Genomic DNA, 13,856 nt, shown 5'->3' with positions numbered 1-13,856 from the left:
CAAATCATTATCAATATTAATCGCTAAGTAGCTGATTTCATTGACCTTTCAAAATCGCTAGCAGAAAAATATTTTAAGAAAGATATAACGATGCCTGTGTACTATGTCCGTATTGTTTTGACATTGTATGTCTCCCGTTGGGTGTCTGTTTGAGCATGAAACATTCGTCCTCGTTGTCAATGGTTGTCATGGTAGTTATAAACGATTAACCTCTCCAGATTATTGTTGTGACAACGAGAGCCGGGCTTAGATTGTAAATAATAGTCGTTCTATTTAAGACGTATTTAGCAGGTTTTACAGGTTAAATGAACTGTTTGTCCTTTTTTTTGTGTGATAACTAGCAATACTCAGCGACGACGTTCAGAGTGTAGATCAAACTACGGACCCTCTGGGTCAAAGCTTGTCATGTTAACCACTCGATCGTTGTTACCAAAACGTCCTTTAATATGTTTCGTTTCATGTTTCGTTTTTATAAAACTCATAAAAACTCAGAACTCGTCTGAAACACTGCACGAGCAAATATAATGTCACGTTCAATCTTAAGTTAAGCAGATTCAAACAACATAACATGGCAATATGTACACTATATATGTGTAGATTCAACTAAATCAAGTGCAACATAGAAACACCAAAATATTTTTCATTCAAATAATTTCTCAAAATTAGGGTTTTATTCAAGTATATATTATTTAGTCGTATTTGTTTACAATTCGAAACTAAAGAATTATTAATACACAGTTTCGTTTTATAATGGTATAATTGACATAAATTAAAAGCAGAACCAAAATATTTACCTATAAAATAAGCACAACTCATCAAATAACGTAACACTTAATCACCATTTTGAAAATTAGATGACACGTCCCTTACAAACTAACTCTACATAACCATTAACTCACATGTAATCGGAACCAGTCAATTTACGCTAGAAGAAAGATCGCCCGGAAACGAAATACATCCCCAACGTAACGTCCGGGCTCAGAGGTGGTCCCTTTCATGAATTATTACCACATATATTACAAGTCTTTAAGTCCGGACGCCCTATATGAGTAACGATGCACTTTTCTTCTCCTTCACAACATTTCTTCATTTAATAAAATATAACTTTCCATTAAACAAACATACATCCTATAACACTTAATAAAATAACGCTTCAAATCTCTGCTCCATCATAGATAACACAAGTAGCACAAGGAAGCAGATCTGGTAAGCTGTGGGATTTTGTAAATGAAAGAAATTCCAATATTGGGCGTTTATTTGAAACAAAGGTCTAGTCCCGGCACTGGCAAGTTAAATAGTTACAGACTGAAAGTATGTTAATATATAAATCATATTCATAAATATTTTACAAAATGTAGCCAAATCTCCGTTTTCAAATGAATACATCTATTTGTTTCAAAGAATCATTCTTTAATTTTATATATACATTACATAGATGGTAAAATTTGCTCAAACATGTTCTACAAACGCATTGTTTTAGAAATGATATATTCAGAATGTTAATCTATTATATCCACAACAACATGAATGAATGACATTCCCCTTTTGTCGTACTAGGTCAGCTTGTATACAACAATTTCTGAGGACTTGTCTTTCACTACAAAAAGCAAATTGCGCTGTTTTGAATAACTCATGCACAGAACGGATGCGGTGTGACTTTCATCCAAGAGCTTAACAACCTCTTGACAATTTTCGGACATCAGCCTGATTCCTTTATGTACAAACAGGATACTTCCATCACCAACAGTTATCACTTGTTTTGGGGTTTCTTCTTCAAGCGACAGGAATGAAGCTAGCATATTACCATGCAAATCAATTTTGGTCAAACGTCGAAGGCCCCAACTTGCATTGTCGGACACATATATCATCTCCTGCCCATTACAAATATCTATAGCAACGCGAGAAGGTACAGTAAACAGCTGGTTTCCCTTTGGCTCATTTTCTATGCTGTGAATAAATCCAGTCTTCATATCCAGCACGGATATCTTAGGTGGATCTCTAAAGCAGACAACTAATTTCCCATTAATATAGTCAATGTCATTACATTTTCCACCAATATTTAATTTGCCATCTTCTTTTAACTACCCTGGGTTTTCACTACTGAATATTGTAAGAACTGGCCTATATGGACAAGAAATAGCAAAACGGTTTCCATCAAGAGCTGTACTGAGAATGAATTATACTGCTGCTCCTCTTTAGAACATTACAAACATCTTCGTAAAGACCTACTTTACTGCCCTTTTCATCAAAAGCCACCAATTTGTCGTTTCCAAAATAGCATATCATACATGGGAAAAGTACAGTACTTCCAATATCAGGTTCCCAGATATCTGGACCTTGAAATATGGTATCTAGTGTCTCATATTTCACGAGCGTAGAGTATGCAGTTGTTGAGCCTCGATGCAAGTCGCTCTCACTTAAAGCCATGTTTCTGAAGTTTAAAACAAACGTTTGCATCCAGTTATTATTTTAAGAACTGATGAAAGCCACTATGTATATACAGTTTTTGCGAAGGACAACGGACTCTTTTCCATCACATAACCTTATCTAAGGAGTTAAGAAATTGTTTTTGAAACGTGTTTTTATTAAATATATAATACAAAAACTAAATCAGTATACTTGAGAAGTTCAATACAATAAATATTATTAAATTTCCACTCATAAGATTAATACGTCACGTAAGGGCGATTTTGGTTTAATTGCCCGACGAAAACAAACACCACTGACGTCATTTTCATGATCATAAAAATGTCCGATGGATAGGTTTAAATCTGGGTGAATGTTAAAATGGCACAAGGAAGTGTAATGATGAAAAGTTTTTGTTCTTATTATTCCGTCGCGAAATGAATATTACTTTAAGTCAATATTTGTTTATTTTCGGATTTCATGTAGCATTTAAAACATAAGCTATGTATTGCTTTTTACCGACATTTCATAGAGCATAATCGTAGGAATCATTTTGTTTTCTATCACATGTCGCGTATCATTGCTGTTTACAAATTTTGCATGATGATAAATGTGCAATTTAACACTGCTTTATTTCGATCGGGAAGAATATAATATCGCTAAGAATTGTTGTACAAAAATTAAAATGGAAAACAAAATTACTTAATTTCTCAATTCATGATTTTTTATTCGGGTTTTTATTATAATTTGATATTTGAATAAAGTAATTGATTTACTTTCGAAATTATTTTAAGAATATTTACAAGTCCTCTTGATCTCTTTTACTACATGAACTAAGCCATTAATATATCCACATCAAAAATCCACTCGCATTACATATCTCATATATACGGCAGTCCGTATTCCACTACTCTGCTGACGTCATCTTATACCATGTATTATTGGGCAAAGTAAAATTGAGGTTTGACAACATCTAAAAGTGAGTCTCTCAAGCGCATCTTGAAATCCAAATTAGAAACAATATTCTTGACTATCAAGTGATGTAAAGTAGAAATGCATATAATACAACAGTTATTAGTACTGCGTTTCGATCCGGAATGTGGTATTCGACTTACAGAATTTTACTAGGTCGGCTAGGGCATCGTGAAATCCTAATTTAAAATAATGTTCTTGATTCAAATACAATGTTACCCAATTAATACTAAGTACGTATTACCCTTGTATTTTGTCATTTTCTAATAATTATTTCATATAATGACAATTAAAGTGTTAGATGAGATCTCTTTAAAAAAGAAAGTACAATTTCATTAAATACACTTACATACATGTATTCCACAAGTTAACGTTAATCAACAACTACATAACTTCCTTGTTCGACATCATCTCACGAGATGCTGTGTAGGAATACAATAAACAAATACAGCGAATAAGAAGAGGTATTGGGTGAATTGAATAGGCGCTCATATTTCTTTCAAGTGACACGCAAGTCACTTTAACTTTAAACATGGCTCTCATTGTCAATATTTTGTTTACGTTTGCTGACGAAATCGTGGTTGCCTATATCACGTTAACTGTTAATGAAGGGTTATCCTGTTCAATTGAAAAAAGTCTAGGACATTTTAAACTGTTTGAGTGAGCACCATTATTCACACTTGATTAGTAAGGCTGCTTTTGGTGATACATTAATGTACAATAACGAAGATGTATGGCACTTTCACCATTTTTGTCGACAGATTTAAGCGTCGGAGTTCCCAAAGTTGTATTATTACCTATATCATAGTATCACATTCGATGAGTAAAGTTTGGCAGCAAATATGTGTCCTGAGATCTTTTATATTTCATTTGTCACTCCTCATTCACGAACTGTACATATCTATGACTAGGTAGCTTCTTTTATATTGCTATGAAACAATGGAAATTACATTGACAAAATAAGTTGTCTTAAGTTGAGGCAAGACAAAACAAAACAAAAGAAAAATGCTACAGGACAATACAGATCACATTTCTTTCTAAACATCTTCATTGGTGAATGTTTTGGTAACCAGTTTCGATTTACAGTGTTGATATAACATGACATAACTGCTCTTATGACCTGAGAAATGACAACGAGTTTATTCATAACGAGGGTGCAATAATAACGACAGGAATCAGCAAGTTTCGTATGTCTCAACTACTAAAAAACTCTGGTTTGAATGGCTGTTTGAAGCTAACATCGACAACATTGACTCATACTTAAGTTTAAGATGATAAGCAACCTTACCTATTCATTCCCATCTGGTTTGATGTACGCTCAAAACACAAACGCCTTCCCGTTTCGTTCTGATATTGACGCTACAACAAAAAAAATATTTCTTGGGATCTGCCTTCTAACCACTTGCAACTCGAGAATTGAATGCACTTTATTTCAGAGTGGAAACACTTTCATATATCCAAAGATAACCCCGAACAGGAATATTACCAGCTCGCATGTATCACCTTGCAATTTAGTCTTCAACGTCAAGGTCAACCTAAATCATAAGATTTAGGTCGAGCAAGCATGATCTTGCATTTCGTTTTATACATAAAGAGCACATTTCAGCCTTGTCGTCACAGTATGGTACAAGCAGTTTACTGAAAACAGATTAAAATATTTTCAATCAAATGATGTTGACACCGGTGAGCGGTTAGTTAACATCAGAACCAGTACAAACATAACGGAAAAATGACAGTTCTAATAAAAACAAAACATTACAACTGAAAGTTTGTGTTGAACAGAAAACATTTTTTGCATGGCTTTGACATGCCATTACCATGTACGCCGAAGTGAACTCACTATCATCTGGCATGTATACATGTAGCAAAGGGACCGCTTAGCAGCTTTTATAAAACTGAATATCCTCTATATATCTAGTAAACGACGTATGTGTCTCAGGGCCGAATTCAGAACAATCACTCTCACTCACACTCAATGAGTTAATCCTCTGTAATCACATAAGTCGAGATATTTTCGACTGAAAGGTATATCCGTATTCACAGGTGTGAGTGAGACTCAAGTGTTTTGCGTGAGTGGGACATTTGTGAGTGCTCGGCTAGGCCACTTGAACCGCCCTCGAGGATTGGTTGTGAATACGAATTGAATGAGTGTGAGTGAAAAAAGTACATGACAAGAAGAAAAGATGAAATATATCAAATATTTGGAACAAATAAGGGACATCCTCGTTCCCAGACAATATTTAAGAGACCGGGATAATCCATTGAAGTACATGTTCATTCAGTAACGTGGCCATCTATAAAACAAATCAAATTTTCAAAAGGATGCGCCAATCATATATTTGTTTTGTTTCGCAATGATCTTGAACGCCCAGCAAAGTTGATGTTTGCAATTCATCGAAAGCTGCAAAGACAGGCAGCTAAATGTACACGAAGCGGTCTAGCGGCGTAAAGTTGGCGGACTAGCGGCCTTAATTTGTTATCTATTTCAAGGTTATTGTTCCTGCGTTTAATTGGGAAATATGATAAATCAATGTTTTAAGTCGTACATTAACATAGTGGCCTTAAATTGTTTTCTACTTCAAAGCATTTTTATATGAGTTTTCTTCTAAAACAATGCATAAATAATTGTTTTCCTATGCAAACTTCATTACGCTGGAGCAATTTTTTTTCAAAAAGTCGATCAAGCAGTCCAGCGGCCTAGCGGCGTGAACTTAGCGGCTTAAAATCCCCAAAACTCAATCCAGCCGCCCAGGAAAAGGGGGAAATGCTGATATTCGCTGAAAGATGTTGATTTATGAATAGAAACATTTATTTTATCATTGTTTTAGAAAAGAACGCATATTAATTGCTTTGGAATAGGAAACAATTTTCGGCCGCTAGTCACATGAGGCAGCTAGGCCGCCAGGCCGCTATCTATACGCCGCTAGGCCATTTCAGTGCGTGGTCAGGGAATTGATATGTATTTTCCAGCCTACATTCAGACTATTATTACTATTATTATTATTATTATTATTATTATTATTATTATTATTATTATTATTATTATTATTATTATCATCATCATCATCATCATCAGCAGCAGCAGCAGCACCAGCACCACCAGCACCACCACCAACACCAGCACCACCACCAACACCAACACCAACACCATCATCATCATCATCATCATCATCATCATCATCATTATTATTATTATTATTATTATTATTATTATTATTATTATTATTATTATCGTCATCTTCATCCATTTTCCCCTACATATCTTGAGTGGTTTTTCACTACGAGGTGTAATTTCCCCATAAGAAGTAGATTTATTCGCTAATTCTATCCATCTGCTATTTATTATTAAGTGTTTTCAACTTCCATATTTTATTTTCAATCTCAAATAAACATATATTTACAATGTATAATGTAAACATCACCATAGTTAAACAGATAATCCGATATGATCATGTAAACATACATGTATATATACTGTATTGCTCACTTGATGAAGTGGAGTGTTAGCGAGGCGTGTGAATACGAACAGATCACTTGAGTGTCACTCCCCGTATTCCACTCAAGTGATCACTTGAGTGTCCCTTACGGGAATGTGGTTGGAGTGTGAGTGAGAGTGGACGTTCTGAATTCGGCCCAATAACTGAATTGTCGCTCTATTTTCACTACCATGGTCAATTATAGTTAGCAATCTTACTATTTTGCGCTCTTTGTGCTTTCCTCAAACGTTGGCCACTTGTACAGATGAGTCAATTGTAAAAACTTGACCGTGATAGGATATATTTCCGGAAATTATTTTCTTGATATTCTTTCACATGACTGGGTCTATGCATTTTGGTTCCTACATAATTAGCCCTGTATCAACATCTCTAAATTAACTTATTCTGTGACCATAATCATGATCAGAGGGTGGTCAAGGATTTGAAATAAGAGTGGGCTTTACCAATAGGCGTAACCTATTTTCTTCGCCTCTCCCTCAGAGCTAAAATTGATTTGATTTAAAATGTTGAAAGATGTGTTTGGTCGTATTTTCACCCCCTACCCCTGAAATTTGAACATTTCATAGTAAAATAATCAGCATTTCTGTAGTTATAAGCTTTTTCTCCGAGGGGTGGGGGTCGAATTTCTAGAACGGGCCTTAATCTGTTCAAGTTGTTATGATGGAGTTTTACTGATTATGCTACTTGTTATTATGTTACTTTATATCATCTTCCTATTAAGTAACATCAAAACTGAAACAAAATTACATTTTTTCTATGACTCGATGATTTGAACTTGTAATTAGAAAACGTCAAATTAATATCAATAATAATAACTAGGTAGTATATTTCACTGACCGTTCCAAATTGTTAGCCGCAAAATGTTTTAATAAATACATGGCGATGCATATGTACTATGTCTGTATTGCTTTTTGGCATTGTACGTCTCACGTTCGGTATCTGTTTAAGCCTGAAACATATGTCTTCCTTGAGAACTTGTTTCTAGTTGTGGTTGTATAGTTAAACGTTTAACTTCTCCGGATTATTGTTGTGACAACGAAAGCCGGGCTTAATTTGTAAATGATCGTTGTTTTATTTCAGACTTATTTTGCAGGTTTTACGCTTCAAATTTCTAAAACGGGTTAAATGAACTGAATATCCTTTTTGTGTGATAACTAACAACACTTGACGACGTAGTTCTGGGTGGAAATCGAACTACAAACCCTCTGCATTATAGCCTCTCACGTTTATCACTCGATGTTTGCTACCAAAACGTGCTTCAGTTTTTTTGTTGCAAGTTTCGTTTAATACAACGTATAAAAAACAGCCTGAAACACTTAACTTGCACATTTAATATCACATTCAATCTAAAATTAAACAGATTCACACATAAGATACGGCAATATCTAGTATTTCAACATAAACGTAACACAACACAACGTAAGTGTATATTATGTAGTCGTAGTGGTTTACATTTCGAAGCTTAAGATTAAATATACAGTTTCATTTTACAATGGTATAAATGACAGCAATTAAAACCCAGAAGGAACAAATATTACCTTTAAAATAAGCACAATTCATCAGATTACTTAACACTTAGTCACCACTTTGATGACATGTCTCTCAGAAAGGTAATGAATATAACCATAAACTCACACGTAATGAAAACAGTCGAAACCAGTCAGTTTCGCCCTGTAAACGAAAAACATACATACGTCACAAGGGGTGATTCAGTATCATGAATTATTACCACATAATTTTTTATGTCCGGACGCTCTAGACGAGTAACAAAATAATCATCATATCTGAAACACAGGCGGTAAACCTTGTATAACCATAATGTTGTCTCCATTACAACATTTGCTCACTAAATAAAACAAAACCTTTCGCTAACGAAACACATACTATGAACGACACTTCAAAACTCAATAACATTATAGATGTCTGAAACGGTCATATACACAAGTAGCATAAAAAGCAGGTCCGTTCTGCACTGGGATTTGGTAAATGAAAATAAAATGCAGTATTGCTGTTTGATTGTAACAAAGGTACGTCAATCCTGACACTGGCAATAGTTTCAGTCTGAAAGATGTGAGTATATTAGTTATTTTCACAAATACCATACAAATTGTATATACTTCTCTTTTTTATAAATTTCTTTCAAAATTGGAAATAAAACTAGTAAGCTTTTCATGCACACATAAGTAAAATTAAATAGTCGTTCCGCAAACAAATATGTATATAAAATGGAAAAGAATTGTGTAACAATTACTAAACTTAACAGTTTACCTCATAACATTTGTGCATGAAATAGATGGTAAAACTTGCTCTAACTTTTTCTACAAACAAGTTGTATTTCCAAAATTAATAGATCCCAAATGCTAATCTTTTATATCCACGTCCACATCAAATGTGTGACACTTCCATTTTGTCAAACTAGCTCAGCTTGTACACAACAATCTCTGTTGAATTGTCTTTCACTACAAATAGCAAATTGCGCTGTTTTGAATAACTCATGCACAAAACGGATGCGGTGTGACTTTCATCCAAGAGCTTAACAACTTCCTGACAACTTTCGGACATCAGCCTGATACCCTTATGTACAAACAGAACACTTCCATCACCAACCGCCATTACTTGTTTTGGATCTTCGTCTGTAGGCGATAGGAATGAAGACAGAATATTGCCCTGTATGTCAAGTTTGGTCAAACGTCGAAGGCCCCAGCTTGCTTTGTCGGACACATATATCACATTCTGTCCATTCAAAATATCCATAGCAACGTTAGAAGGTGCGGTGAACAGCTGGTTTCCTTTCGGCTCATTTTCTATGCTGTGAATAAATCCAGTGTTCATATCCAGAACGGATATTTTAGGTGGATCTTTGAAGCAGACAGCCAATTTCCCATTAGCGAAGTCAATGCCATAACATTTTCCTTCAACATTTAATTTGCAGTCTTCCTTCAGCTCTCCAGGTTTGTCACTACTGTATAGTGTTATAAATGATGCAATTGGATGAGAAACAGCAAATCGGTTTCCATCAAGAGCTGTACTGCAACTATCGGCTGAATATTTGCATGAAAGAGAACGAATGGTATGTCCTCTTCTCCACTTAACATCAGAAACATGTTCATAAAGGTATGCTAGGGGGCTTTCTTTTGAAAAGGCCACTATTTTGTCGTTTCCAAAATAGCATATGATATTTTGGTTAGTCCTATAAAATTGCGCAGCGTGTCGGGGAAAAATACCGCTACATTTTGTTATATCTATTGTTTCACATTGCACAAGAGTTGAATATGCAGTTGTAGAGCCGCGATTCAAATCAGAACTATTTGAATCCATGTTTCTGAAATTCAACATAAACGTTTGTATCCAATATGTTTTTGATATGATGACCGATAATTGCGTTAAATAATTCAATTATAAATGATTCTCATGTATTTAAAGGAACATGGCAACTGTCATTGCAATCTCAAAGAATGACAGATGTAGCCATCATTCACTGTATATTGCTGATGATTAAAATGCTGCCTTACACATTACGCCCAACATATAAAATAGTAAATGATTTAGCAATATTTTGTTAAAGAAACTCGCTCATGTTTTTTAGACCAAGAATAATTTTTCCCGGTAATGCGTCTGAAAACACTCATTTTATCATTATTTTACTCAATGATATTGAAACTGCAGAACAAAACACAATTGTATTATGAGAAAGGTAATTTAAGAGGTATGTTTAAGTAAAGGTTTATTCAAACGAGCAAAGATTACAGGTTATAATAATATGAAACTAATTACCTCACAGAAAATAGATCTATGCGCCATATGCAAATTTTCTAAATAAGTACTGAGTACTGAAGTACGTGTTTTCGAATCAAAATGATATTCATATTTTTTTTAATCGATCTGATATTTTAGATCCTCAATGTAGAAACATCTAAATACGATGTGTCTTTGAGCCTACCCAGAATTACACTGATTACCAAAATATTGAAAATGGCGGACCAATCATTAAAGGTATAATACTATACTGTAGCCTACTTACCCAGGTTTCATATTTATTTTTATTTAAAACGGAACTGTAATAAAAGAAGGTGACCTTAGTTAGAATGTCTTATATCTATAAACGTTTGAGACCAGTGCAAGTAAATTATCGTTATGGGAGAACATCAATATATATGGTCGATACGAGACATCACTTACAAAAAGCATGACACTTTTAATCAGTCCCTATCTATGGATAAATGATAGTGTTATTTACTTTTATTAAACATCAGTAAAGGATAATGTATTACAGGACCTTCCGAAGAAAATATTTTAGAGGCAGCTTTAGATAGGCTTGGTACGTGCTCTCCAGATTTGGATTTTTAGGGATTACCTAAATACCACATTTCAGTGCACTCTAATATTCAAAATAATAAATAAGGACAATGAAACAGAAACAAATGTGTTCTCGACAATGTTTATTTCATTGTGAAAAGACATGGAATAATTAATGAAATAAAATATGATATGAATAATTTAAAAGAATAAAACATGTATAAAATATACCCCACTTAGCCTCAGCCGCTAGATAATCACCACCGGGATAACAAATATTCATACTTTTCGTCAAATAAAACACATGACAGGGCACGAAATTGAAACCAAAGGCTGGCAATAGAAAGGCTAACAACCAACTCACATGTAAAAAAGTCCCATATCCTGGTCAGTAGTACATCAATTTGCTTAAATCTCACTTGTCCTGAATTTGGATATTTCTATTCGGATACAGATATGAGAATTTCTACCGTGTTGCGAATCGGGAATTATATATTCTAACAAGTAGGATGTTACCATTTATCTTAAATCTACCTCCAGTTTGCTTGCTCTTTAATTTGTTTCATTGAACGAAACAAGCGAACTTTATGTTATAAATTCAGATTCCGATCGTGTTTATGCATATCTAGAGCTTCTTTGAGTTTAGTCTTACAATGTCCATTTTCACATTATTTTGTTTATGGCAGTTGTTGAAACTTTAGTATGGACTGTGACGAAAGGTTATTTCGAGCTTTACAAACCACTGCTCCATGTGAGGACCTTCATGTGTCAATCTTTACTGTGTAATAATAATTATGTATATATAAGGATGAAAAACATCCATAATAAATACCCTTCGTTAAAAACACCGACTTGGATCAATTACTGATCAGCATAAGTCATAAAGAGAATCATTATTATGATATTAATAAGTTGTTAAAACAGCACCTTGTCATTAAAAATTACGTTTTACCCATGTTATACACGCGCGTATTGGTCAAGTAAATGCATGCGATCCGGGAGCATGATCATAGAGGACCATTTCACGCTATTTGATTTTCATACCAATTTAAAGAGATCCGGCTTTATTTGGATTGTGATAAAAGATGTTTCTTGCATATCAATAAACATGTTTACAACAAAATGGATTTGTACCGTGTTTCAGAGGCCATAAGAAGAAAAAATGAAAAATCTCTTCCGCAACCACTTGTCAAATTTCAAAATTATTTCACATAAATTTTCTTAAAAGGCTGCTTTATCAAAATTATTCAAGGCATGTTGGATCATAAAACAACCTGGCCCATCGGTAACAGTGCCAGTTTTCACTTTACAACTGTATGAAAAACCTTGACTATTGGCTGACTATTGTTGAAATATCAAGTTTTTGATAATCTCAAATTAGATTTATGTTAAATATCCCTATTTTCTAGCTGTATAAAAAAGCAGGGACATCATGTTTACACTTCAATGTTTTTGGTTTAATTGTTAGTTAGAAAATGTTAATGAGTAACACAAATGAGTGTCTAATAAAGGAAAAACTGCATTTACAGAACTAAGCTTGACCTTAAAACCCCAAATAAAATGAAAGTTATCTCCATCTCCGTGGTTATATTTTTACCTTTATTTTTTTTGTAAATATCTACAAAGCATGGGCTTCCAGTGTCATTGTCATTTAACTTCTAGCAAATTATTCCATATTGTGAAAACAATTTTCTATCAAATTGAGTTGCTTTAGATACCCAACATTTTCCTAAAAGTGGTTAATAAATATGTTTATTCGAGATATTTTGATGTCTACGTACAAACTTGTGTGCAAACATTGTTAGATTTAATTAACCTAAACATTAACATATTGGCGTTTTCAGGAAGTTAAAATTTACTACCTTAAACACATGTATAAGCACAGTCTTCCATTTATAAAATACTGATTAATAATTCCTGTGATCAGGAATATATATACTATATCTTGTCTGATTGGATTTGTGTTAAATGTTCACAGTTAAAGAATATATCGATTTTACATGTTATATTTTGCTTGGTTTTCGGTATGATAAAATAAAAATACACTTACATTCGATAAATTCCACAACGTAACTTGTATCAACTACTAAATTTCCTCATTTGAAATCTTACGAAATATGAAGGAAGATAATATAATGCAAGTCATAAATCGATTTGGGGAGAAATCTGAAGCGCTTAGTTTTATATTGAGGAAGAAGCAATTCTTCACAATGTTTAAGCCTGGTTCTCATTGTAACGGTTTAGCCGTGTACACACTTTGTGATTTTGGACAGATCATGAATACCTTTTTAACGTCATACATATTAATCAAGCTTTATCCTAGTTCATGGAAAACGGAGAAGGACATTTCGACATTTGCAAAAAATGCCGTTGTTCTTCTTCGACTTTTCCAACCTTTTAGACCTTAATTGGTCATTTTATTACGGGCAACAGGGAGCATTAATAACTTTAAGTAGGAAAAGTGGTTTAACTTGACTATTATATATAACGATTTATTACGAAATCCAAGCGTACCTGGGATTTTATGGTCCTACGCAACTTAGTATTGTAACATGTATGTAAGCAATCGTGAATAATCTTCTCAGGCCTAAATCTCACTATCACATTTTTAAGTACGATTGCTCACGGTTTAAAAACTCGTGTAGAGGCTTGACATATTGATAACACATATTGTAAAGGAATTTG

General features: G+C 33.9%; 1 protein-coding gene across 2 annotated transcripts; it reads right to left on the bottom strand.

Moving 5' to 3' along the window:
* Nucleotides 1-4,751: 4,751 nt before the first annotated feature.
* Nucleotides 4,752-13,298, bottom strand: LOC128205091 (uncharacterized). 2 transcript variants are annotated; one of them, XR_008256172.1, is made up of 2 exons: nucleotides 13,222-13,298; nucleotides 4,752-5,016 (listed from the first exon to the last, which is right to left on the bottom strand). XR_008256172.1 is itself a non-coding variant. In XM_052906509.1 (2 exons), the coding sequence occupies exon 2, from the start codon at nucleotides 10,191-10,193 to the stop codon at nucleotides 9,291-9,293; it is 903 nt and encodes a 300-aa protein (XP_052762469.1). In that variant the 5' UTR covers nucleotides 10,194-10,197; nucleotides 13,222-13,298; the 3' UTR covers nucleotides 8,187-9,290. The 2 variants fall into 2 exon arrangements, 1 of the variants encoding a protein (XP_052762469.1); XM_052906509.1 differs by lacking the exon at nucleotides 4,752-5,016 and adding an exon at nucleotides 8,187-10,197.
* Between the last annotated feature and the right edge of the window lie 558 nt (nucleotides 13,299-13,856).

The sequence above is a fragment of the Mya arenaria genome, chromosome 10, assembly GCF_026914265.1.
Source record: "Mya arenaria isolate MELC-2E11 chromosome 10, ASM2691426v1".
NCBI classification, from domain to species: Eukaryota; Metazoa; Mollusca; class Bivalvia; order Myida; family Myidae; genus Mya; species Mya arenaria.
Note: the sequence above shows the minus strand (reverse complement) of the source record. Positions and strands in the feature narration are given on the sequence as shown.

What these genes read in the sequence shown, in the direction of transcription:
- LOC128205091 (XM_052906509.1), bottom strand. Translation starts at nt 10,193, where the DNA reads ATGGATTCAAATAGTTCTGATTTGAATCGCGGCTCTACAACTGCATAT.